We start from the raw sequence: 24,808 nt of genomic DNA on the forward strand, positions 1-24,808 counted from the left end.
GGCTACGGCACCTGCGAGCGAAGCCATTCGGTCCGTTGTGGCAATGCTGCCGAATATCCAGAAGTTAAAGCCCGAGCAAGGACAATCTTTGCTGAGTTTTGTTGGTGGACATGATGTTCAGGAAAAGTTAAATTTTCCAGCGCGCGCCGTTAGTGGTGAAGGAGTTGGCTAAGGCGAACGCTAGCGATGCTGAGCCGACGTCACGACCAAACGTTAGCGATTGGTTATGGCACATCCAGAGTGGCTCTGGGCAGATCCAATAGTTTTAAACTTCAGCAGAGTACCCACCTTCAAGGAAGTTAACACTTGTCAATGGAGAGTGGCCAGACTCTCTGTACAAATGAAATGTACAAGAATCTGGTAGGAAAAGCAATAATATACGTTCTCACACCATACAGTTATAACCCAAAAATAAACGTTCTACTGTAAGTACTACCAGCTGCAAATCATTAGTGGTAGCTGGGTTAATGAGGATACTGACCATCTGAAAGAGGTGTCCAGACTATGTGATTCCTCAGCTGAAAAAAAAAAAGCTTTATTGTATCATAAATTCAAATAAAAGTTTAAAAAAGCATATTTTTTTTATACCTGGTTATAATTTGGTTATGGCTTTTCAAGGGTCCCCTAGTCTGATTTTGAACTGGATTACTGGTAGAAATGTGTGGGGAGTAGTGGAAAGTGCAGCAGTGCCCAAAATGTCAAATCTGCACCCCTGTATGCATAGAGAGGCTCGGGAACAGATCCATGTTCCTCATCATTTAAAAGGGATCATTTGATATTTTGAGATACATTTTCCTTCTTAGCCAGAATGAAATATGTACTGATTAAACTTATCGAGCTCAGTGGATTCAAACTGCATGCAGAGACATAAAAAGCCACCCATGAGTTTGTTTGATGAAGTAGAAAAAACCAAAAATGTGTCCCTTAATCCTCCCACTCATAACCTGGCCCGTGCTGGACCTTTATTAAGACACTGTGCAGTAAAAAAGACAATGAACAAAACTTGTCGGCAGTCTTAAAACCAACTCTGATGAGTTTGTGTGGGTCAAGCAGCGAGGAATAGCAACAGTGACTAATAAAGAACACAAGCTCTCCACTCCTCTGCTCCCCTGTAGGTTTTAAGCAGCTTATTAATAATTGAGCAAGCCGAGAGTTGTGCGATGGCAGATCTATCATGATTCCCTCTCTGCGCCTGTCACATTCCCTGCATGGAGAGATGGATATTGAACCAGCCTCTTTCACACAGTATTTTTGGGAGGGCACAGACAGGCCAGCTTCATTATTTCAGCACTTTAAAAATGTGATAATGAATTTCAGTCGGCGCAGGAGCTAGCTCAGACTGTAGAAGAAAAATCCCCACATGCCAGATAAGACAGGATGTGTGGGAAAAAAAGGAATTCATTATTTCAATGTGTAATTTGTGTGTATATTGAGTTCAAATGTAATTTTTTGTTTTACAATTGTGTATCTTCTATTGATGTGTTATAGAGCTATTATACAATGCATATCACAGTTTGTGTGTGTGTGTCCAGATAAATAGTGCAACTCTACGCCAGAATAATAGTTTTCTGTGGGTTTGTGTGTATTTTTGCCTGTTTCCCTTCGGCTATTATGATCCATCATTATTCTCTCTGTGTCACACACACACACACACACACACACACACACACACACACACACACCTCTCTAGTCATGTCCCTCATGGCTAACTACCCACCAGTTTTGGGTCAAACTGGCAATAGCAGCTGATTCTTGCATAACATTTGTTGAAACATGCAAGACGTACTGGATGGCTGGAGTTTACCCACCGAGCTGTCGTATATAGAGCCAGAAAATAACTTCTGTTCACAAAATGAAAAACAAGTTATCCTTGAACTTTTTGCTGTGTTACTTTTCATTTAATGACAGACAGTGTGTCTTCAGGGAAAGCTGTATAACCGCTGAATAATAGAAATCTCAGTTGGAAAAAGTCAGATGGGGTTTAAAAATGAATGCGCTTCTCTGTCGTGTCCTCTCAACTTCAGGTAGCTCTGCTGGTGTGATCTGATTCTGAGTTACATAACCAGGCAGTGACTTTTCAAACTGAAATGGAAGAACTGGCTTCATTACTGCTCCCATTTCTTTGTCTTTTTGCATCTTTCTGCTTTTGTATAATCGTCTTTGTTTATCCAACCGGCTACAGAAACGGACAGAAACAACATGACAGACTGACGGGCAACCTCCTGCGCTCTATTGATCGATTCCTTTGATAGGATTAGTTTCAAACTGGAGAGCTGGTGGTTTTGTTGACACTCACACCGAGACTGCGAAGCTTTCGGGAACACTGTTTGGGGCAGTTGAGACAGCAACTGTGCTTGATTCAAAGTGTTCTCTCTTTGCTATTCCACCATGTGCCGTCTCTTTTGCAGTATTAAAAAAGCAGAGGTTTGCGATAAGAATTTAGAAAAAGGGATACCACTGATTACCTCATTATCTGGGCTATCTTTGGTTTTGAGTCGATTGTGATATTGAGGGCTTGTTCAGACCAACGAACGCAATCATGCTATTCGCCTCAGGGTTGTGATTGGCCACCACAGGGTGCCGTCAGGTTGAATCGGTCTCAACTTTTTGCCGCAGGCTGCTGGAGTTGGACAGAAGTGAGCTATACCAGACCTCTGCAGCCTGCTCCTCATCTCTACTTGAAGCTCGCAGCTCGAGGTTGCATTGTGTGAAATGTAGGCGCCAGGTTTTGGAAAAAGTATGTGTGGAATAAAAGACGATATCTCTGCTTCTGCTGCATCGATTAAATGGATTTATTTTTTACTCTTGACTTTTCTTGCACTGTTTTGCAGCACTGGCTATGTAAGGAAGTACATCCCCTTGGATTACAACCTTAAACGTTTCCCACAAGAGAGAAGATGAAGTCGAATCGTTCTTATTTGTTAGAATAACGTTTATGAAACAGGTGGCGATAACAGAAGTCTATAGGGAGATTTACCAATTGGGTAAAGGAGAAATCCAGAATGACGAGGGCATGATCAGAGATAACTATAGCTGTACACCATTGCTGTGTGTGTGTGTGTGTGTGTGTCATCCATCTATCCCTCCATCCGTCTGTCTGGTGCTCAGCTCTTGGCAACCGCTGGCCCGTGTGTGCCCTTAAATAAACACAGCTGCTCCCCTGCATCTGCAGACACTGACGAGATTTGATCAGCTCCACTTAAAATGCTGTTTCTCCCTAACGCTACAGGTCCAGAGTGATTCTCAGTTATCTCTGAAATGAACCAATCAAGATCCTTTCTTTCCAGAAAACATTTCATTTCTTCATAATATTGTCCAAAAAAAAAACATCCCTAAGCTTCACATGTTGGTTCCAGGCGACTTACTTACCTCTAGTTAACACAAGAATGACCTACAGGTACTCTACTTGAGAGCATCTTCTTCAGCTAATTTGATTTTCTTCCTCAAGATGCCATGCCTCCACATGATCTCAGAGTGGTCCAATGGATATTATGGGATTCAAAGAATACAGAAATAAAGGCTTCCTCAAGTTCTTAAACACATCAGGAGAAAACACGAGGAAGGCTCCTTATCTCTGAAAAGCACAGGCTGTTTATCAGAAGCTGGAGGACTGCATTTCATGGTCCTATAACCTCACTTTAGTTCAGTAAAAACGTATTTAAACGAAATCCTGTCATCGTAATCCTTTTCAATTGTCAAAACAGGGCTATGAAGCAGCACATGCACATTATTTTTATGTAAACATTATAAGGAATTCAGGCTACCATTGAGAGGAGCTCTCTTGTCTTATTAACTGAGTCAGTGTAGATTCCTTATGTTTCTCTAAATGATAATGTGGTGTAAGGTGTAGTCACCATGAGAAGCAACACTTTGACACGAAAATAATTATTTTGGCGTAATGGTTTAACTGAAAGGGATAAGATTAGAGCACTGTCCAATTTAACCCAGATTAAAGGAATAGTTCTACAGTTTGGATTAACGGAAATACGCTCATTCGCTTTCTAGCAGAGAGTCAGGTGAAAAGATTTACTGTATACCACTCCCATAGCTTTGTTAAATGTAAAACTACATGCTGCATACATGCATACAACATGACATCATGACTTTGCGTAAACATACACGCCACTTTCCTACAGCCAAGTTGCGTGTTATCTGTACACATTTTGAGCTATCCACGTGTATGTCTAGGCTGTATACAGCAGACAGCAGTCTGCAACGTCACAACGTAAACATACACGCCACTTTCTAAAGCCACGACATAAACAGGCTAAAAACCGAGTATGCGTCTTGATAACACGCCAATAATGGCATAGTAATTGGCGTGTCATACATACGCCACTTCATGAGATCAGTCTGCATACTGGAAAACCTCTCGCTATTCAGATTGGGGAGCATTATTCCAAGGTGGTTACCTTTGCTTGCCTTGTAATTACTCTTTAATTAGTAATTGGTAAATACAGTCTTTTCAATATGACATGAACGTAGCAACAGCCAGGTGACAGTTAGCTAAGCTTAGCTTAGCATAAGGACTGGAAACAGGGGAAAACAGCTAGCTTGGCTTGCCCAAAGGTAACAATCTGCCTACCAGCAACTTTTAAAGCTCACTAATCGAGATACCTCATAATCTGTACATCTTATTATGGTACATCTGTTTTTTTGCCTAGCAACCTCATGGTGTCTACAGGATGTCACTGCTCCCCACCTAGAGTGTGTTCATGCTGATCTAAGCTAACCGTCTCCTGACTGTAGCTTCTTATTTAGCGTACAGAGTTCTCGTCTAACTCTTAGCAAGAAAGCAAATAAGCATGTTTCCCAAAATGTGAAACTCTTGACTCTTTGACATGGCAGTATGTTAGCATGAAAGCTCTGCCTAGTGTAGCTTTAAGTGGAGATTAAGCATGATTACATGGTGGCTATTTGGTTGTAACATTATTTTTTTTGGAAATAGCAGTTTCTATGTAATTTAGTGGAACTCCAAATGGGCTGCACAGTGCTTCCATAACAACCTGTTGCAGTGTCTCTATTCTCCATTAGTCCTGACCCTCTTTTTTGTTCTTGACTGTAAAGAGTGCGAGGTGACATGATGCTACTCTGATGAGGAAGCAGACGAGAGGTGAGAAGGGAGAGAAGAGGGAGAAGAAATCATTAGAGGGGAGATGGGGGTTGAGGTAGGGGGGCTGCAGATTGCCTGTTCCGGCTTCAGTCCTTGATTGCTGCTCTCCAGGTTATGTAAGTGAAGCCCGCTCCCAGCCACTTGCTCCCTGAGGACATGGTGATTGGATGGATAGAAAGAGCTATTGTCTTATAGACTGACTTCTGTCTCAGTAATTCCTCCTGTGCTCCCATCCGTTGCCTCATTGGGCCTCTTTGTTTCCTTGATTGGCTATTGTTTTAACACCAGCATTTCTCCCCCTGTATTATCCCATGGATAGATACACATTTCACTGTGTTTAAAGGATTTCCATATCAATGTCAGTAATCGGGAAGTAATTGCATATCCTGTGGATGGATTCTTGCCAATGTTCCCGGAGAGTGAGCTGACTCTCTCCCCGCTGTATATTTCATCAAGCCGACTGACTGTGGCACGTGTTTGAAGCATGAATAAAAGGAAACATCTGACAGGTCCAACAGTGCTAAACGGGCGCTCTAATTGGGAAGCCGGGGTGTCTTCCGGAAGCAGGTAGCCGAGGAAAAGAGCTAATTGGAGATTCCTTTAGTGAATATCAAAGAGGAGGAGAAGACGATGAAGAAGAAGAAGAAGAAGAAGAGGGAGACGGACCTCATTCTCATTAAAATCACATCCCAGGCATGCCCTGCTCATTGTACAAACAAACCACGGGCTTATGGTCTTAGAGTGAGGCTCTCAGTATTTGCTGGAATGATTGCTAACGAGGTGTGAAATCAAAGGGGATCCGTGCAGGTAGCGATGGCGGAGAGATGATCACAGAGCTTGTGTGGGTAGATTGACATAAGAAAAGAGAGTCATGGCTTTGTACTATCACATGCTCATCTCTTACAAGAGCTGGTATTTAGATTGTTGTACTATTTGTGGATCTAGCCTTGATCTACACCTGAATGCATCACACTTAAAGTTTTAAGGTAATAAGGCAGTATAGACTGAATGAAATGAGGCAGTTAAAAAGGTTCAGTGTGGAATACTGACTGCCGTGAGGCTTAATCACTGTGCTTGTGGCTTGCTGGTAGCTCGCTGACTTGTTTTTCATTGCCATTTTTCTTCTTCAATATCTCATCTGATTAAATTACAGCTGGGTGGTGTTTTTGTAAGCTTGTGTGTGTTTGTGCATGTATGTGAGACTGTGCCTCTGAGCCTATACGAGTGAGTACCAATGTGTCTATTTGCATTCCAAATTGTATTTTTTTGTAGAAAAATGTAAATATGTGCTGTACTGTTAAGCCCGAAGACAGACAGCCAGAGGGAATAAGATATTGTGTCTGTGTGATTGATTGCATCTGAATGGGTTTACATGCTTGTGTGTGTTGGCCGAGTTGTTAAGATCTTCTTCAGGCAGCCATCAGGTCTCCACTCTCTTGCCCATGAATCCTGATTTCCCTGTTGGCTAATCAGATAATGCTCCTCTGCTCTGGTCTCCGGGGATCACCCAATCACACTGCACCACGTGGAAATGGCTCAGCCCATGAACGCATCAATTCCTCTTGTCTACAATTAGAGCTCTGCTTCACATTAAACCTAGAAAGCTGAAACTGAAACATACGGTAGCTTACTGACAAAACCCCCCAAAAGTACTTATCATTTTAAAAAACAAGCTTAGAATTCATTTGTATTTCTTAACAATATGATGCTACATTTCCCATAATGCACTTGGAAAGTGTCTTTTATTACACGGCAAACGCTTGATAAATGCCCATATCTTTCAAACCCTTGTCCCAAATTCATAACAGAGAATTTCTGTTGAAAATTTGAAGCCTCAATCCCAATCCAAGATAACCCTGATGACATCACTATGACCTCATTCATAAAACAGACATTATACAACTATTTTCCCAGGCTGAGTAATGCTCCTCACGACGAGTAAACTGAACTTCATATGTACATTCGTGGCTTGCCCCTCCAAAGCCCCTGTTTTGACATTGTTACCCACAAGCTAACTTAGTTATCTATAAATAAAGACCAGGGCTCATATAACTATATTAAGTTCTGATGAGGGGTCCCGTTATTAAGTAAATATGAGTGGGTGGATGGTAACATACAGTAGGCGGTAGCCGTTCATAGTAAATATAGTATTATCATAAAGGCTTTACCAACATCGGGGCTGCCATTTGAGAACCACATGTGTTTTTGTTTTCCTATAGTGACACTATAATAAGCCTACATCCCTTCAAAGCCATTTCATTTTTAGTAGAATTAACTTCCTGTTTTACAATCCATGCTAATGTTGAGATACTTTTCTGTGTGGTCAGACCAGTCAGTAAAAAACTCTTCATTTGGAACAGATGATAGAAATGCATATAAAGTGTCTTGAATGATGTAGTTGTTAGGAACGTCAGTTGTTATCAGTGTGAGAGTCGTCGTTAGTAATGGTTAGTAATTTAGACACCGTAGTAAATGGATATATACAGACAAAGCTGAGTTTATGTTGCTAATAAGGCTAAAGCACAAAACCTTTTGGCCCTATAAATGAGTGTTGTATTTTCATCTTTCTAGTTGAATAACATAAGGGTTAAGAAAATATGCAGAGCCTGTTTATGTGGGGCACATTTTATTAAAGGAAAAGGTGATGAATTGAGACTAATGTTATGTATTTGACTGCTTCAGCGTGTGTGGTGAAAATTGCCTCTCGTCTCTTTGAAAGGACGAGAAGGTGCGGACGAATCGGTAAAAGTTAAAAAGCCTCTTTCAGCATTTGAGAATTGAAAAGAATCAAAGATGATAATGTTCCTCTCCTTCTGAGAAGTCAGCCATTAAAACACTTGACTCTGTCTGTGTGTTACAGAATCTGGTCTGCTTGTCAAACTGCTAAAAGAGATGTTCACTGGTCCAGAGTCCTCCTACACACAGCTGCTCCCAAGTAATCAGCCTATGTGTGTGTGTCACTGTAGTTTAATATGTGCAGGCTCATGCATCCTTGTTTATGATGTTTAAATGTGCTTGTGTTTGCACCGTCACGTTTGTATCCTGGCACACAGACATACCTGTGTGTTTCTTTTCCTGTTTGTGTTCAGGCTTGTTTGTCTGATCTCGTGGCACCGTGTGTGTCTTCCTCTTTATCCGACAGCTCCATGCCTGTCCAGCCACTCTCTCATCCTATTAAGACTTCTCCTCCCAGAGGAGCTGCTTGTCTGTGTGTGTTGGAGATCACAGTCTGGGCTCTGTTGCTGAGCCAAGTGGTATTCTGCAAGGCCAAAGCTTGGCATCAAATATTTGTTTCATCCCAAACAGAGATATCCACCATCTGAAAATTACGGGGAAAAAGGCAGCTACTGTGCTATGCTGATCCTCAAGAGAGACATTTCTTTTTACACTTTTTTTCTTTTTTTCATAGGGAGGTCAGAGGTCAAAGTAACACAGCAGCATCCCTGGAGCTAACAAAGCCTCGGAACTGGGCAGATGGTTGCTGTCTCACAGGCTTGAAACTATAAATTTGAGGACAGTCTGACTCATTATGTCAACCTCATGCCCAAATCATAAATATATTATGAATATGGGAATTTAGCAGCTGACAAAATGAGAAAAGATAGAATTTCTTGATAATCCCATTAAAGTAAATGTGTTTTCGCTTATGTTAAAAGAGGAGTTTGGGCGCCTGGGTGGCTCACCTGGTAGAGCGTGCGCCCATATATACAGGCTCACTCCTCGATGCAGCGGCCGTGGGCTCGACTCCGACCTGCAGCCCTTTGCTACATGTCATTCCCCCTCTCTCTCCCCTGTCATGTCCTCAGCTGTCCTATGAAAATAAAGGCCTAAAATGCCCAAAAAAGTAATCTTTAAAAGAGGAGTTCAACATTTTGGGAAATATGCCTATTTACTGTCTTGCCAAGAGTAAGGTATGAGGATCGATAGCACTCTCATGTCTGTACGCTAAATATTAAGATACTGCCAGCAGAGGGTTAGCTTCGCTTAGCATAAACACTTTAAACAGGTAGACAGCCAGCCTGTCTCTTTCAGAAGCCAGCACTTTGAAAGCTCACTAATTAACACATCATATCTTAGTTGTTTAATCTGTACAAAAAGCTAAGTGTAAAAGTGATGTGGTTTTATGGTTATGTGCTGGAATACTTCTTGGTCAGGAGCAGTGACTTCCTGGAGTCTTGTGCTAAGCTAAACAGCTGATGTCAAGTCCAACATATTTTAATGCAGAAGCAGGTTAACTCATAAAAGAAGTTTCAAAGTCATAATTGGCAAATGTACTATAAAGATAATACTTCTATAATAAAGCCTGTTGGCTTTGTTGCACACCAATTCTTGTAACCATGACGGGTCTTGTTCTTCTTATGGTGGGTAGCTGATTTTTGGAATGAACCTCTATTAATGCCTCTGTATGTTTTGCAGTGAAGTCATGCTGAGTTTGAAATTAATTTCTGCTGTGCCTTTGCTTTTGTCTCCAGATGGCCCTGTAATCTGGCGAATGCTGACCTACCCCCCAACTCGTCGAGCCCTCCTGGTTGGCTGTGGTCTTCAGATGTTCCAGCAACTTTCAGGAATCAACACAGTCATGTGAGTGAAACCACGATCGTTTTACCTCAGTCGTCCAATACAGGTCCCAATTACTGACAATAGACCTTTTAAAACTGTATTGAGTCTGCAATGGTCAACACACAGTAGGGCATAATGGGACAGTTACTAGCAGTGGTTGTGGAGTATGCAGCTACTTAGAACTCAAATCTCCATCAATTCTAACCATGCTTATCTTAGTATCCCCAGCTGCATTTATGCCTACCTTTGCTCCATAGACGTATCTTGGAAAACTAAAGTGATATACAGTAGGAGGTTTGTCATGTCTAAAGGTCCCATATTATGCTAATTTTCAGGTTCATATTTGTATTTTGGGTTTCTACTAGAACATGTTTACCTGCTTTAATGTAAAAAAAAAATGTTTATGAAATTATTTTTTCATACTGTCTGTCTGAATATACCTGTATTCACGCTCTGTCTGAAATGCTCCGTTTTAGAGCCTGTCTCTTTAAGCCCCCCTCCCGAAAAAAGCCCAGTCTACTCTGATTGGTCAGCGTTTCCTGGTCTTCCATATCTCTCTTCCATATCGGAGTCTCTGCACCGTCACTGCAGCCGGGAAATGACTGTAACGGCACCGTAGTGGCACTTTCATCTATAGTATATTTGTGACATCACAAACATAGGGAAGCTGACTCGTTTAAAGGCACATTTCTCTGTGGATTGAGCATTTTTTTTTTTTTATACTTACACAGTATTTATATAGCACCTCGACCTGCTTTACAATGAAAAAAGACATGAAAATCTTAGTTTTTACAATATGGGACCTTTTAAGTTAAAAAAAAACATCAGCTATAATGTGGCCATAGATAGGTTTCTGACAGTCTACTAAGTAAGCACTAGTCTAAGCACACAGCACGTACTCCCTTTTGAAGTAAAGCTTTGAAGTCCTGCCCGATAACTGCTCAGGTGCTATGCATGTGGACCAATTAACCGTTTTTGTACCCAGACAGATACATAATCCGTTATTAAGTCACATTCACAACAAGCATGTCTGAAGAAGTCTTGCATTTCTGTTTTTTTATTTCTGTTAATTTCCTTGCTATGTGAGGGGGACACTCAAACTTGGGGTTGCACCAGAGGAACTACACTGAGACCAAATAAATTGTTCCAGAGTGAGAATTTAGCTGCACCAAGGACAGTAAACTATAGTAAACTATACTGGCGTTATCAGTAAAAGGAGACAGAAGTAGGCTGACACCAGAGTCTCTATCAGATTGTATTCGGTTGTCTACAGAAAGCCTACTGTACCATATGAAAGTAAACAGAGGATGAAACTGCAGTCTGTGCTGAAGATCATATTCAGTTATTTAATCTCATTGCAGAAATCCAGAGAATGGAATTTGTTGCCCAAATTGATCATGTGGAAGGACGGGTCAGCAAAATCTTTATAGCGGTACTATATTTTTCCCACTATAATTCACAGTGACAGTCAAGGTCAGGCCATGTTCAGACAGACAATAGCACTGTCTGTAAAAAGGCAGTCCACAGCAACACAATGTTGCTCAACTTTTATTGTGATCTACTTTTTTCTTAACCTATTATAGAGATGGTGTAACCATCAAGTACATATAAAACCATGGCAATATTAATCTATTGTAACATATTTAACATCACGAAAAAATGTGTGTGTGCCACTAGAGGCTGTAAATGATTTTCATAGTCTGTCCTGTCACTAGATTGAACCATTGAGACCACTGAAAAGGAAAGTTCAAGCGTGTTTTTAGCTCTTTGGGCCTCAGGGTTAACCAAAACAAGGATGGTACATGACACTGAATCTGTGTGTCAACAGCCTTCCCTTTCAACAAGAAAGATCTAGGCGTATGTATTTGGTTTAGCAGCATAGTATTAAATCATAAAACATTTCTTTCATCTTTCATAACACATGATACACCGGAGACCAAAAGCCTCATTGCATGCTACTACTGCCCACCTGCCTGTCAGAGAACGAACCACCTTTCCTCTTTTATTCTTTTTATCTTTCCATCTGAGGAGACTATGTCATCTGTCTCTGTCTCACCTCACCTCCCCTTTGAGATGGACTATATTACAAGCTCTGTAAACAATCTGTGGATATGTGCTGTTGCTAAGCAACCGTCGGGGGTGAGAGCAATAGGATAAGTGCATGTTTGTGTGTCTGCATTCATGTGTGATCTGATGCATGGAATGTGACACTATGGACTTTGAGGTCTGCGCACGTGCACCTGTGTGAAGTGTGCTGACATGTTTGTGTATGGCTTTGACTAAAGGTATGGATGTTTGCACATGATGTGTGCTTGTATCTGGAGATTTGAAATGCAGCTGTGGTTAGCAGAGGTGACACACTGGATATGTCACAAATCTCTTGAAATACTCGTCTCTCTCACTGAATGTCTGCCACTTTTACTATATATGTATCTTCATCTCCTGTTGCCGACAGTATGAAGAGAAGAGGGGACAAACTAAATCTGTCCCAGCTCTGTCACTGTCTGCCTGTCTGTCTCTCAGACTTGTGTCTGTCAGTGTTCCAGTCTTTCGGAAAAGGTCTGTCTGCTAGTTTATCCGTGTCAGCAGTGACCCATTTACACGGAGTGTTTATACGTCTTTGATCAAGATGGTGTCTAGATTGTGTTACTGTATGTCTACACCAGCCATTAAAATGTGTCTCCGGTCTACAAATTGAAATCTGACTGCCCTTTCATTTTCCGAAAAACACCCACTGCAGCTTCCTTTGGTGATAATTACATCCTTTAAAATTGACAATTAAGACTTCATCCTGCTGACAATCGATTTTTGACAATGTCTCAGTTTGAGTTGTTTGTTTTGTACCATTTTCTGGTTGTAAAAGTGTTGTTTAGCTCAAGTGTGCTAGAGATGTATTAGCATAACAGTTTATTGTTAAAGAGACTGCACACCGATACAGGCGCAGCAGATTTCCTGGTAATTACATGAGGTAACCAAATTCCATGTAACACATAATAGGGGTGTGAATCTTTACTGGTCTCACGATTCGATTACGATTATCCTGTCAACGATTCATATCGATATCCCGATGCGTCACCTCCTCAAATTTCTTATATATTGCTACATATGGTTTTCATCAACAAATTCAATATATTCAGATATATATAAACTCCACTTTTTATTGCATCTAGTCTTAAAAAAAGACACTTCCTGAATGTAGCGGAGTCTGAACACAGCAGACAAAAGACAAAAAAAGCAAGCGAGCGGAAATTCAACAAGTAACATTAGTAGGCAATAATCGATTATGGTCTGTCACTGCATCGATCCAGAATCATCTAGGTCCGCATCGCAATGCATCGATGCATTGGATCATTTCAACACCCCTAACATATAAGTAGTATACTTAACAAATATGATTAAAAACAGTGATTCATGTCGAGGTTGTAGGTTGCAACAAAATTATCAGGAAAATGAGGTTAATGAACACACAGTAATTATAAGTTGCCGACTTGTAAAAAGCTTTTACATCAACTTCTAAAACAGATCTTTCAGTGAAAGGTCCAACATTTAAGGAATATGACACAGAAGTGCCTGAAAACCGAGCAAACATGGACGCCCTAACGGCAGCCAAAGTCTGTTCAATGGAAATAAACTAGGGCTGTCAGCGTTAACGCGTTAATCGCGATGCGATTAAGGGCCGACACGATGCGATACATTTTTTTTAATCGCATGCCGGCATTTATTAATTTATTTTACACTTCACTCTGCTTTGCGTTGTGCCTAACAGGCTACTATTTTGACCCTTTGCAGCACCGTTACTTATCATCAAACTGCCACTTCCTCCTAACACATCCTGCTGTTGTAGGCTGTAGGCATGATGGAGAAACACAGCAGCAATAACTCTGAATGGAGCTTTTTATTTTCCAAAACTCCCGGACGGCTCGTAGACAAGTCGTAAGCCATATGCACATTGTGTAAAGCCAAATTAAAATATCACCGAAGCACGTCAAGCTTGAGCTACCACCTACGGAGCTAAGCATAGTAGTACAGTTAACGTGATGCTACCCGCTAGCATGCTACCCACTCACGCAAAACACTATTTTACTTGGAGGAATTGTGCAATAATGACAGATTCACACATTTTTCTTTTGTTTACAGTAAATAAATAATTACAAATCTTAAAATCAAGTTCATAAAGTAACTTTATTTGCATTCATTTGATTCCCAATCAAGATACACTGGTAAACATTGCTTTCCATTGTTAATATGTACTTAAAAACTGTTCTGAAATGCAAAATAATAGAATTTTAATCATGTGATAAAATATGCGATTAATCGCGATTAACTATAGACATTCAGCGATTAATCGCGATTAAAAAAATAAATCGTTTGACAGCCCTAAAATAAACACAATGTTATATTGTTAATGCACACTATTTTTAACTCTCACATGACCAACTCAACTGTCCTGAGATGTCCTGTGAAGTGAATGCTCACAAGTCGTAACCATGGGAATCTTTTCCATCTTTCCCATTCATCTGACCTGACATGAACGCAGCACGAGGAGAGAAAACACCTTTGTAGACTGATTACTGTTAACAAGCACAATGGAGTTGGTTTGTGCAGTGAAATTTGAACACATCATCACATCATGGTTGTAATGTGGAATACCAGGATCAGAATGCAGACATCAGAGACTGGGCATGTGAAATTGAAGGAGCTTATAATTAATGCAGCCTTAAAGCAGCAGACAGATGTAAGAAATAGCAAGAACACCAGGACAACTAAGAAAATGTAACATTTGACCCAGGTCACTAAAGCCCCTTTCCCACTTGATGAAAAACCCATCAACATCTGGCTTTTGTCTTCAGCGGGAAAGGTTACAATCCTCCAATGCATTCCCGGGAGAAATGACTCTGCAATTATGAGAGGTGTCCAGCAAGCAGCACTCAAACATTGTCCAGATGAGTTGGCAGTGTTTGAAAGAGAGACTGAATAACTAATATAAGACCAGAAAATTGTCACTGGCCTCTATGCTGCCTTCTATTGTTTACTTACCCTGTTTTTTTTTATTGAGTTTCATTTAAACCAAGACATACAAAAATGTAGACAGAGCCTGAAAAACCAAAGACAGCAATCACAGCAACAGACAAAAAATAAAAATACAAATCCGCGACATTTATATCAAATGAAAACACAAATTATAAGGACTTAATACAAAAAAAATGACCTTTCACTTTGGTCTGATCTCTTCTCATAAGATATCTTTGGAACATGTAACAAATCAGTGTCGCAAGCCAATATAAACCTCTCTGCTGCATGAAAAATACTAAATTACTCATAATTCCCCTCATTTGCCAGAACACCACCCCTATTGTTTTGTTCAACAACGTCCAAGAATGGTCCCCAAACCTGTTTGAAAGTATCTTGTCTATCCTTAACCATATATGTTTTCCATTCCATTTCCATTGTTAGGCAAGAAGACATTTCCCTAAGCCACCGACCATACTAGGCCTATTCACACTTTTCCAAGCAAGAGAAATCAATCGTCAATAAGTATTTTTTTACCTCTTTTTTTAAAATTAGGATCAGTTGGGTACAACCCCAGGATAAATACTTTGGGATGGAGAGGCAAATTTACATACACTATTTGAAATATCATTTGCGCTACCTCTTTCCAGAAGTCTTGAATTGTATTACAGTCCCACAAACAATGAAACAGAGTCCCCTTTGGAGTGATTGCACTTGTAGAATAGATCAGGGTTTACCATATTAAATGTATGTAACTTCGCTGCATCGTAACATACTGTATGTACGTATTAGCCGATTATATTGTAGTTTCCGGCATGTTTGTGACGTTGAACGTGACACACCCAAAGGAAAATACTATATTACAATATCTACTGGCAAAGCTGAAAGGAGTCTATCTCCTAAAACCTGCATATACGAGCTAATTTGGGGGGATGAAAAGGTGAAAGTTGAAAATTGAAAGCGGGATTGTTGGTTCTTGTCTGTGTTCAATCTGGTGTATTTTCTGCACGGTAATTTCTTCCATCCACATCTGTGCTGAGCGTTTTGTTTTTTTCCAGCATTATTTTCGCTCATCCTGCGTGCTGCTTAGCTCTGTATACTTTGCCAGCCGGTCTGTTCACCACCTGCCTTTTTGTTCCCGTGTGAAGCAGCCAGGCTAGCCCTATTAGCCGGTGAGATATAAAGGAGGTGTTGGGAGCCAGTAAATCAGCTGGGCTTAGAGACAAGCCCCGCTATCCCTGTCCGCAGCTGCTTTTCTTGATTAAACCACCGGGCTGGCTCATAGAAAGAAGGAAAAGGGCAGTGAGAGTGAGCTGGCAGACTGGCAAGAAATATTAATTTGCAAACCAAACTAGCAAGCACATATTGTCTGTCACTCTGCTCTAACAGTCTTGAGAGAAGTTGGGAACTTGACAGGAGCGGATTGATGACGTTTACAGATTTCTTTTCTCTCTGTCAAATATGCTCACACAAATGGTACATTTGAGTTCATATTGACACATGAGGTCGACCGATTCATCGGTTTTGCCGATTAATCGGCACCGATAGTTGATTGGTGGAACTATCGTTATCGGCAAAAATCCATACCGATGGTTGCGTCCGTTGCTGGAGCGGCTGAGAAGCGCGCGCTGTCATTCATTACACAGTACGCGAGAGCTGAGAAGGGTCTGCTGGCATCATGCATTACAATAGCGGCCTCTAGAGGCGAAATAAAAACTATCACTGATGCCTCGTGTTGTTTATTTTCGACACGTGTTACTGCGCGCTGCACGGAGAGCACATGCTGTGCGGAGAAGGCTGACATCAGATGCGCGTTTAAAGCATCGACAGCAAAAAGGTATGTATACAGTACATATTAATTTGTTGAATAGATGCTGCATTAGTAGAGAAAGAACAGCACAACAGTATGTTTGTTTGCTTTCGAGGCTGAGATGACGCTAAACATTAGTAGTAGGCTAACTTACCTCAAGCGGTTAAAACACTGACAAAAATAAACGCAAGTCCGACCCAAATGTCAGAATCAGAACCCTAAAGGATCGTCCACGATCCCAAACGGCACCTCTGATTCATATTTAGATCATTTAATAACAGTTAAACGTAGAGACTTACTGATTGCTGCAGCTAAAAGCTAACGAGTTAGCCGTCACGGGGGGTGTCTTTGGTGTCTTTCTAGCCTTTACAGGTGATTTTCTATCCAGCCTGGAACTTGTGCCTTTTTTTCGGGGTTGTTGAGCATTAAATCCAAACTGTTACATCCAAGATTTATCCACTTGATGTCCATAATTCATCACGTTTTCGGTCATTTCTGCCGCTAACTCCGTGCTACCCATAGACAGTAGGTGCTACCGACAAGGGGATCTCCCATGATGCCTTTGTTTATGTTTTCAACCAATGGGAAGGCAGGTCCGTCACACATTACGCCTTATATGGGCATCCAAGCGAGAACAAATATATATAGTAGTATAAAGTGGGAAAGATAGATCCCTCCAGGTCAGAGATCGTCTGTTACCGTTCTAAACCGTTCTACAGAGAAGAATGGCGTCACTGTTTTGAGATTGTTTGTCCTTTATATGAATTATAATGCTCATTATGTTTATTTTTGCACTGGATGACTCCAAATATGTAGGAGAACTGTTTTAGACAACACACATGCTTGTGTAGCATTGCTGTGGGTGTAATATCAATAAATATGACATTATTATTTTGATTATTGGCAAAAGCGTCTGGACTTTTTTTTGAAACAATGTATGTATTTTGTCAACTGTATAAGTTATAAATACTATCGGTCGATTAATCGGTTATCGGCAAATACGGCCCAACCTAGCTATCGGTATCGGTAAAATCCACTATCGGTCGACCTCATATTGACACATTGTCCCACTTGAAGTCCTCTCCTTGAAGTAAAAGTTCCAACAAGAAGTGAGTCCTTTGGTCGTCAGCAAGGGAATAAATGCAACTGAAGTTGGAATCGAACAGCCAGCTCAACCAATAAAACCTTGACAAACTAACAAACCATTTGAAATAGTTGTCCTCAGGTCTGCCCTCTCAGATCTGACTCACTTGCTGCATCCGAGAAATGTCTGTATAATCCCAGTCTGTCAAATACACTTGGAGATAATTGAGGGGACTCCTGATATGTCACTGTGATCTCACAGGAATGTGTTCAATCCGACATTATTCGATCAAAACAGCAGTTAACGTAGACATCTCAGTGTGACTCACTGTCTTGTACCGAGCCATGGGTGTATTATGAGACCTGGATACAGTGTTCCACGATGAGGCCCTGTTCGTTCCAGTAAACGTCGAAACACATGAGACTTCCAGATTCCACTTTCAGTTTATGGTACATGTGGTGCCATGGTCAACGCTGTCAACTTTAGTGTAGAAGTCGTGAGTTTTATATTCAGATGTGTTGCAAAAACTGTATCTACTATATTATTGAAACATACTGTAAAATGTAATAATAGTATAGCCTAATTGATTGAACATTTCTTTTTTTCGGAATTTGTCCTGGGGCAAAAGTTCAGTAGATATTTTATTATTTTTGATCCCTCGTAGTCCCCACATGTTTTTAATTGGGTGGCTCAGGTGCACAGAGAGGCGGCGGACTGTTCCAGGGTTTACCAATTGAAATGTAATGTAACTTCGCTGCATCGTAACATACTGATATGTACGTATTAGCCGATTACTATTGTAGTTTCCGGCATGTTTGTGACGTTGAAAGCGTGACGATACACCCAAAGGAAATACTCACTACTGCACGTGACAGAGTCTAATCTCGCTAAACCTGTCATGTAACGACTAATCTGTGCTAGAAACGTAAAAAGCGACAGGTGCAGCAGTGGTCTGGCAGCAGGGCACAGCTGAGTAAGGCATGACATACTGAGGTGTGGCAGACATGGACTTTTAACTACAACTAACGTCCCTGAAAAGTCTTGAAAATTGAAAGCGGGATTGTTGGTTCTTGTCTGTGTTCAATCTGGTGTATTTTCTGCACGGTAATTTCTTCCATCCATCATCTGTGCTGAGCGCTTTTGTCCAGCATTATTTTCTCGCTCATCCTGCGTGCTGCTTGGCTCTGCATACTTTGCCAGCCGGGTCTGTTCACCACCTGCCTTGTTCCCGCAGTGAAGCAGCCAGGCCAGCCCTATTAGCCGGTGAGACATAAAGGAGGTGTTGGGAGCCAGTAAATCAGCTGGGCCTAGGAGACAAGCCCCGCCATCCCTGTCCGCAGCTGCTTTTCTTCTTGATCAACCGCCCGGGGCTGGCCTCATAGAAAGAAGGAAAAGGGCAGTGAGAGTGAGCTGGGCAGACTGGCACAGAGATGTTAATTTGCAAACCAAACTAGCAAGCACATATTGTCTGTCACTCTGCTCTAACAGTCTTGAGAGAAGTTGGGAACTTGACAGGAGCGGATTGACGACGTTTACAGATTTCTTTTCTCTCTTGGTCAAATATGCTCACACAAATGGCACATTTGAGTTCATATTGACACATGAGGTCGACCGATTCATCGGTTTTGCCGATTAATCGGCACCGATAGTTGATTGGTGGAACTATCGTTATCGGCAAAAATCCATACCGATGGTTGCGTCCGTTGCTGGAGCGGCTGAGAAGCGCGCGCTGTCATTCATTACACAGTACGCGAGAGCTGAGAAGGGTCTGCTGGCATCATGCATTACAATAGCGGCCTCTAGAGGCGAAATAAAAACTATCACTGATGCCTCGTGTTGTTTATTTTCGACACGTGTTACTGCGCGCTGCACGGAGAGCACATGCTGTGCGGAGAAGGCTGACATCAGATGCGCGTTTAAAGCATCGACAGCAAAAAGGTATGTATACAGTACATATTAATTTGTTGAATAGATGCTGCATTAGTAGAGAAAGAACAGCACAACAGTATGTTTGTTTGCTTTCGAGGCTGAGATGACGCTAAACATTAGTAGTAGGCTAACCCACCTCAAGCGGTTAAAACACTGACAAAAATAAACGCAAGTCCGACCCAAATGTCAGAATCAGAACCCTAAAGGCTCGTCCACGATCCCAAACGGCACCTCTGATTCATATTTAGATCATTTAATAACAGTTAAACGTAGAGACTTACTGATTGCTGCAGCTAAAAGCTAACGAGTTAGCCGTCACGTGTCTTTGGTGTCTTTCTAGCCTTTACAGGTGATTTTCTATCCAGCCTGGAACTTGTGCCTTTTTTTCGGGGTTGTTGAGCATTAAATCCAAACTGTTACATCCAAGATTTATCCACTTGATGTCCATAATTCATCACGTTTTCGGTCATTTCTGCCGCTAACTCCGTGCTACCCATAGACAGTAGGTGCTACCGACAAGGGGATCTCCCATGATGCCTTTGTTTATGTTTTCAACCAATGGGAAGGCAGGTCCGTCACACATTACGCCTTATATAGACATTCAGCGATTAATCGCGATTAAAAAAAATGGATTTGACAGCCTAAAATAAACACAATGTTATATTGTTAATGCACACTATTTTTAACTCTCACATGACCAACTCAACTGTGCCTGAGATGTCCTGTGAAGTGAATGCTCACGAAAGTCGTAACCATGGGAATCTTTTCCATCTTTCCCATTCATCTGACCTGACATGAGCGTAGCACGAGGAGAGAAAACACCTTTGTGGAGCTGATTACTGTTAACAAGCACAATGGAGTTGGTTTGTGCAGTGAAATTTGAACACATCATCACATCATGGTTGTAATGTGGAATACCAGGATCAGAATGCAGACATCAGAGACTGGGCATGTGAAATTGAAGGAGCTTATAATTAATGCAGCCTTAAAGCAGCAGACAGATGTAAGAAATAGCAAGAACACCAGGACAACTAAGAAAATGTAACATTTGACCCAGGTCACTAAAGCCCCTTTCCCACTTGATGAAAAACCCATCAACATCTGGCTTTTGTCTTCAGCGGGAAAGGTTACAATCCTCCAATGCATTCCCGGGAGAAATGACTCTGCAATTATGAGAGGTGTCCAGCAAGCAGCACTCAAACATTGTCCAGATGAGTTGGCAGTGTTTGAAAGAGAGACTGAATAACTAATATAAGACCAGAAAATTGTCACTGGCCTCTATGCTGCCTTCTATTGTTTACTTACCCTGTTTTCAGGCATGGTTTTTTTTATTTTTTTTATTGAGTTTCATTTAAACCAAGACATACAAAAATGTAGACAGAGCCTGAAAAACCAAAGACAGCAATCACAGCAACAGACAAAAAATAAAAAATACAAATCCAGACGACATTTATATCAAATGAAAACACAAATTATGAGGACTTAATACAAAAAAAATGACCTTTCACTTTGGTCTGATCTCTTCTCATAAGATATCTTTGGAACATGTAACAAATCAGTGTCGCAAGCCAATATAAACCTCTCTGCTGCATGAAAAATACTAAATTACTCATAATTCCCCTCATTTGCCAGAACACCACCCCTATTGTTTTGTTCAACAACGTCCAAGAATGGTCCCCAAACCTGTTTGAAAGTATCTTGTCTATCCTTAACCATATATGTTTTCCATTCCATTTCCATTGTTAGGCAAGAAGACATTTCCCTAAAGCCACCGACCATACTAGGCCTATTCACACTTTTCCAAGCAAGAGAAATCAATCGTCAATAAGTATTTTTTTACCTCTTTAAAATTAGGATCAGTTGGGTACAACCCCAGGATAAATACTTTGGGATGGAGAGGCAAATTTACATACACTATTTGAAATATCATTTGCGCTACCTCTTTCCAGAAGTCTTGAATTGTATTACAGTCCCACAAACAATGAAACAGAGTCCCCTTTGGAGTGATTGCACTTGTAGAATAGATCAGGGTTTACCATATTAAATGTATGTAACTTCGCTGCATCGTAACATACTGTATGTACGTATTAGCCGATTATATTGTAGTTTCCGGCATGTTTGTGACGTTGAACGTGACACACCCAAAGGAAAATACTATATTACAATATCTACTGGCAAAGCTGAAAGGAGTCTATCTCCTAAAACCTGCATATACGAGCTAATTTGGGGGGATGAAAAGGTGAAAGTTGAAAATTGAAAGCGGGATTGTTGGTTCTTGTCTGTGTTCAATCTGGTGTATTTTCTGCACGGTAATTTCTTCCATCCACATCTGTGCTGAGCGTTTTGTTTTTTTCCAGCATTATTTTCGCTCATCCTGCGTGCTGCTTAGCTCTGTATACTTTGCCAGCCGGTCTGTTCACCACCTGCCTTTTTGTTCCCGTGTGAAGCAGCCAGGCTAGCCCTATTAGCCGGTGAGATATAAAGGAGGTGTTGGGAGCCAGTAAATCAGCTGGGCTTAGAGACAAGCCCCGCTATCCCTGTCCGCAGCTGCTTTTCTTGATTAAACCACCGGGCTGGCTCATAGAAAGAAGGAAAAGGGCAGTGAGAGTGAGCTGGCAGACTGGCAAGAAATATTAATTTGCAAACCAAACTAGCAAGCACATATTGTCTGTCACTCTGCTCTAACAGTCTTGAGAGAAGTTGGGAACTTGACAGGAGCGGATTGATGACGTTTACAGATTTCTTTTCTCTCTGTCAAATATGCTCACACAAATGGTACATTTGAGTTCATATTGACACATTGTCCCACTTGAAGTCCTCTCCTTGAAGTAAAAGTTCCAACAAGAAGTGAGTCCTTTGGTCGTCAGCAAGGGAATAAATGCAACTGAAGTTGGAATCGAACAGCCAGCTCAACCAATAAAACCTTGACAAACTAACAAACCATTTGAAATAGTTGTCCTCAGGTCTGCCCTCTCAGATCTGACTCACTTGCTGCATCCGAGAAATGTCTGTATAATCCCAGTCTGTCAAATACACTTGGAGATAATTGAGGGGACTCCTGATATGTCACTGTGATCTCACAGGAATGTGTTCAATCCGACATTATTCGATCAAAACAGCAGTTAACGTAGACATCTCAGTGTGACTCACTGTCTTGTACCGAGCCATGGGTGTATTATGAGACCTGGATACAGTGTTCCACGATGAGGCCCTGTTCGTTCCAGTAAACGTCGAAACACATGAGACTTCCAGATTCCAGTTTCAGTTTATGGTACATGTGGTGCCATGGTCAACGCTGTCAACTTTAGTGTAGAAGTCGTGAGTTTTATATTCAGATGAGTGTTGCAAAAACTGTATCTACTATATTGGGCCTGGGTCTGTCCGAGGTTTCTTCCTAAAAGGGAGTTTTTCCTCGCCACTGTCGCACTTACGCATTCATGCATGCTCTTGGGGGAATCACTGGAATTGTTGGGTCCTTGTAAATTATAGAGTGTGGTCTAGACCTACTCTATCTGTAAAGTGTCCTGCGATAATTGCTGTTATGATTTGACACTATAAATAAAATTGAATTGGAAATTGAATTATATTATTGAAACATACTGTAAAATGTAATAATAGTATAGCCTAATTGATTGAACATTTCTTTTTTTCGGAATTTGTCCTGGGGCAAAAGTTCAGTAGATATTTTATTATTTTTGATCCCTCGTAGTCCCCACATGTTTTTAATTGGGTGGCTCAGGTGCACAGAGAGGCGGCGGACTGTCAGAAAGAGAAAATTGTGACACATGTGACCCCTTTTCCACCAAGGCAGTTCGTGGGCCGAAACAGTTCTGCGTGGCTCTCGGCCAGGAAAACAGGTTTCGCAATGGCAGCAACACTTTGCTTGTTCGAGTTGGTAGGGAGAGGCTGAAAGTAGAGGAGCCAGACCACTTTCATTGGAGAGATGTGAATCCAGCGGTCGCTCATCACACAGTGTCCCTACTGAGATCCTTACCCTAAGTCACTCAAAGATGCCAGTCGGATGATTAGTGCTTGTTCAGCTGCATACTTGCTTGCAAATTACACTTGGTGCAGGTCCACATCGCACACTTTCCTGTGTGCAGTGGTGGCAAAATGCTGTCTAATTACATGCGTTTATGCAGACGAGTTCAGATGAATGTCGTCCAAACTCTTGGTTCAGCAGGGATACTCCAGTAAAACACACAACCACTGCATCCAATTACAAATAATTAGCAGACGTGGCTAAAATGACTCACTCAATCCATAACATTAGATATTCACACAGCTAAAAGACATATTTAGCATCACAGAGATTAGTTAACGACTAACGAACGTTAGTTGACGTTAGCTTATCTGTGTTGCCAGATCTCGCGAAAGTTTGTTCCTGAGAAAGAAACAGATCTCAAACAAAGTTAATTTTCTCCTAGTCTCGCATTGCCAGACCTTCCTCCACAGCGCTGTGCAGCTAGTGCAGCGCTAGTCCACACTGCATTCCGGAACAGGAGAAAAACGTGCTCTGGTTTATTGACGCCAGACGGAGTAATGTAGCAAAATAAAAATGTTGTTTAAGTGTCAGAATGTTTTAGAGATATGTGGACTGTGAAGAATGGGTCCAATGTTTACTTTGGTGACTACGTGGCAAAAGAATCGGTCATAATCTGTGTTCACGTTCACTTCTCCCATTGGAATCAACACACTCAGGACCCGCCCGCTGGTCTCCTAAAGAGGCGTGGCAGTGGCAGGGCCCACGTAACACAGATACAGGAAATTACTCTGAGTTGGGGCGTCTCGGTTCTAAATCGTCTCTGATACTACTACGTGTTTCACACGCAGTAGATCAATACGCAACCACTTGTAGCAAACAAAAAAATGGTGGTACGCAAACCTCCACATAGAGCTTACACGTATAGCCTCTGGTGATGACATTTACTTCTTGCAGACCTTTGTGCATTCTCGCAGACGGACAGTAAAAGTTTGGCGTAAGAGTTTACAGCCATGCTAGCGGCTCTCTGAGGCTGTAATTAGGCATTCTGGTGGTTTGAGCTAAATGCTAACGTAAAAAGGTTCAAATGCTCACAATGGCAATGCTAACATCCTCTCTCGCAGGTAAAATTTCTACAAGTTAGTTTGACATGTTAGCATGCTAACATTTGCTGATTAGCAGTAAACACCAAGTCCAGCTGAGGCTGATGGGAATGTCATCAGTTTTGCAGATTTTTAGTCTTAACACAAATCAAAAAAGTGACCTAAATATACTATGTGAAAGGTAAAGGGGCCACCAAGTTATTTCAAATCATTCTGG

At 41.3% G+C, this 24,808-nt stretch overlaps 1 protein-coding gene across 1 annotated transcript in view; it reads left to right on the forward strand.

Annotated features, from left to right (window-relative positions):
* LOC144537696 (proton myo-inositol cotransporter-like) overlaps positions 1 to 24,808 on the forward strand; it is a 70,880-nt gene that overhangs the window by 25,116 nt on the left and 20,956 nt on the right. Inside the window, exon 4 of the mRNA XM_078281519.1 lies at positions 9,586 to 9,694. Coding sequence (XP_078137645.1) covers positions 9,586 to 9,694 — 109 coding nt within the window. The remainder of the gene's footprint in view (positions 1 to 9,585; positions 9,695 to 24,808) is intronic.

This window comes from Sander vitreus, chromosome 23 (genome assembly GCF_031162955.1).
Source record: "Sander vitreus isolate 19-12246 chromosome 23, sanVit1, whole genome shotgun sequence".
NCBI classification, from domain to species: Eukaryota; Metazoa; Chordata; class Actinopteri; order Perciformes; family Percidae; genus Sander; species Sander vitreus.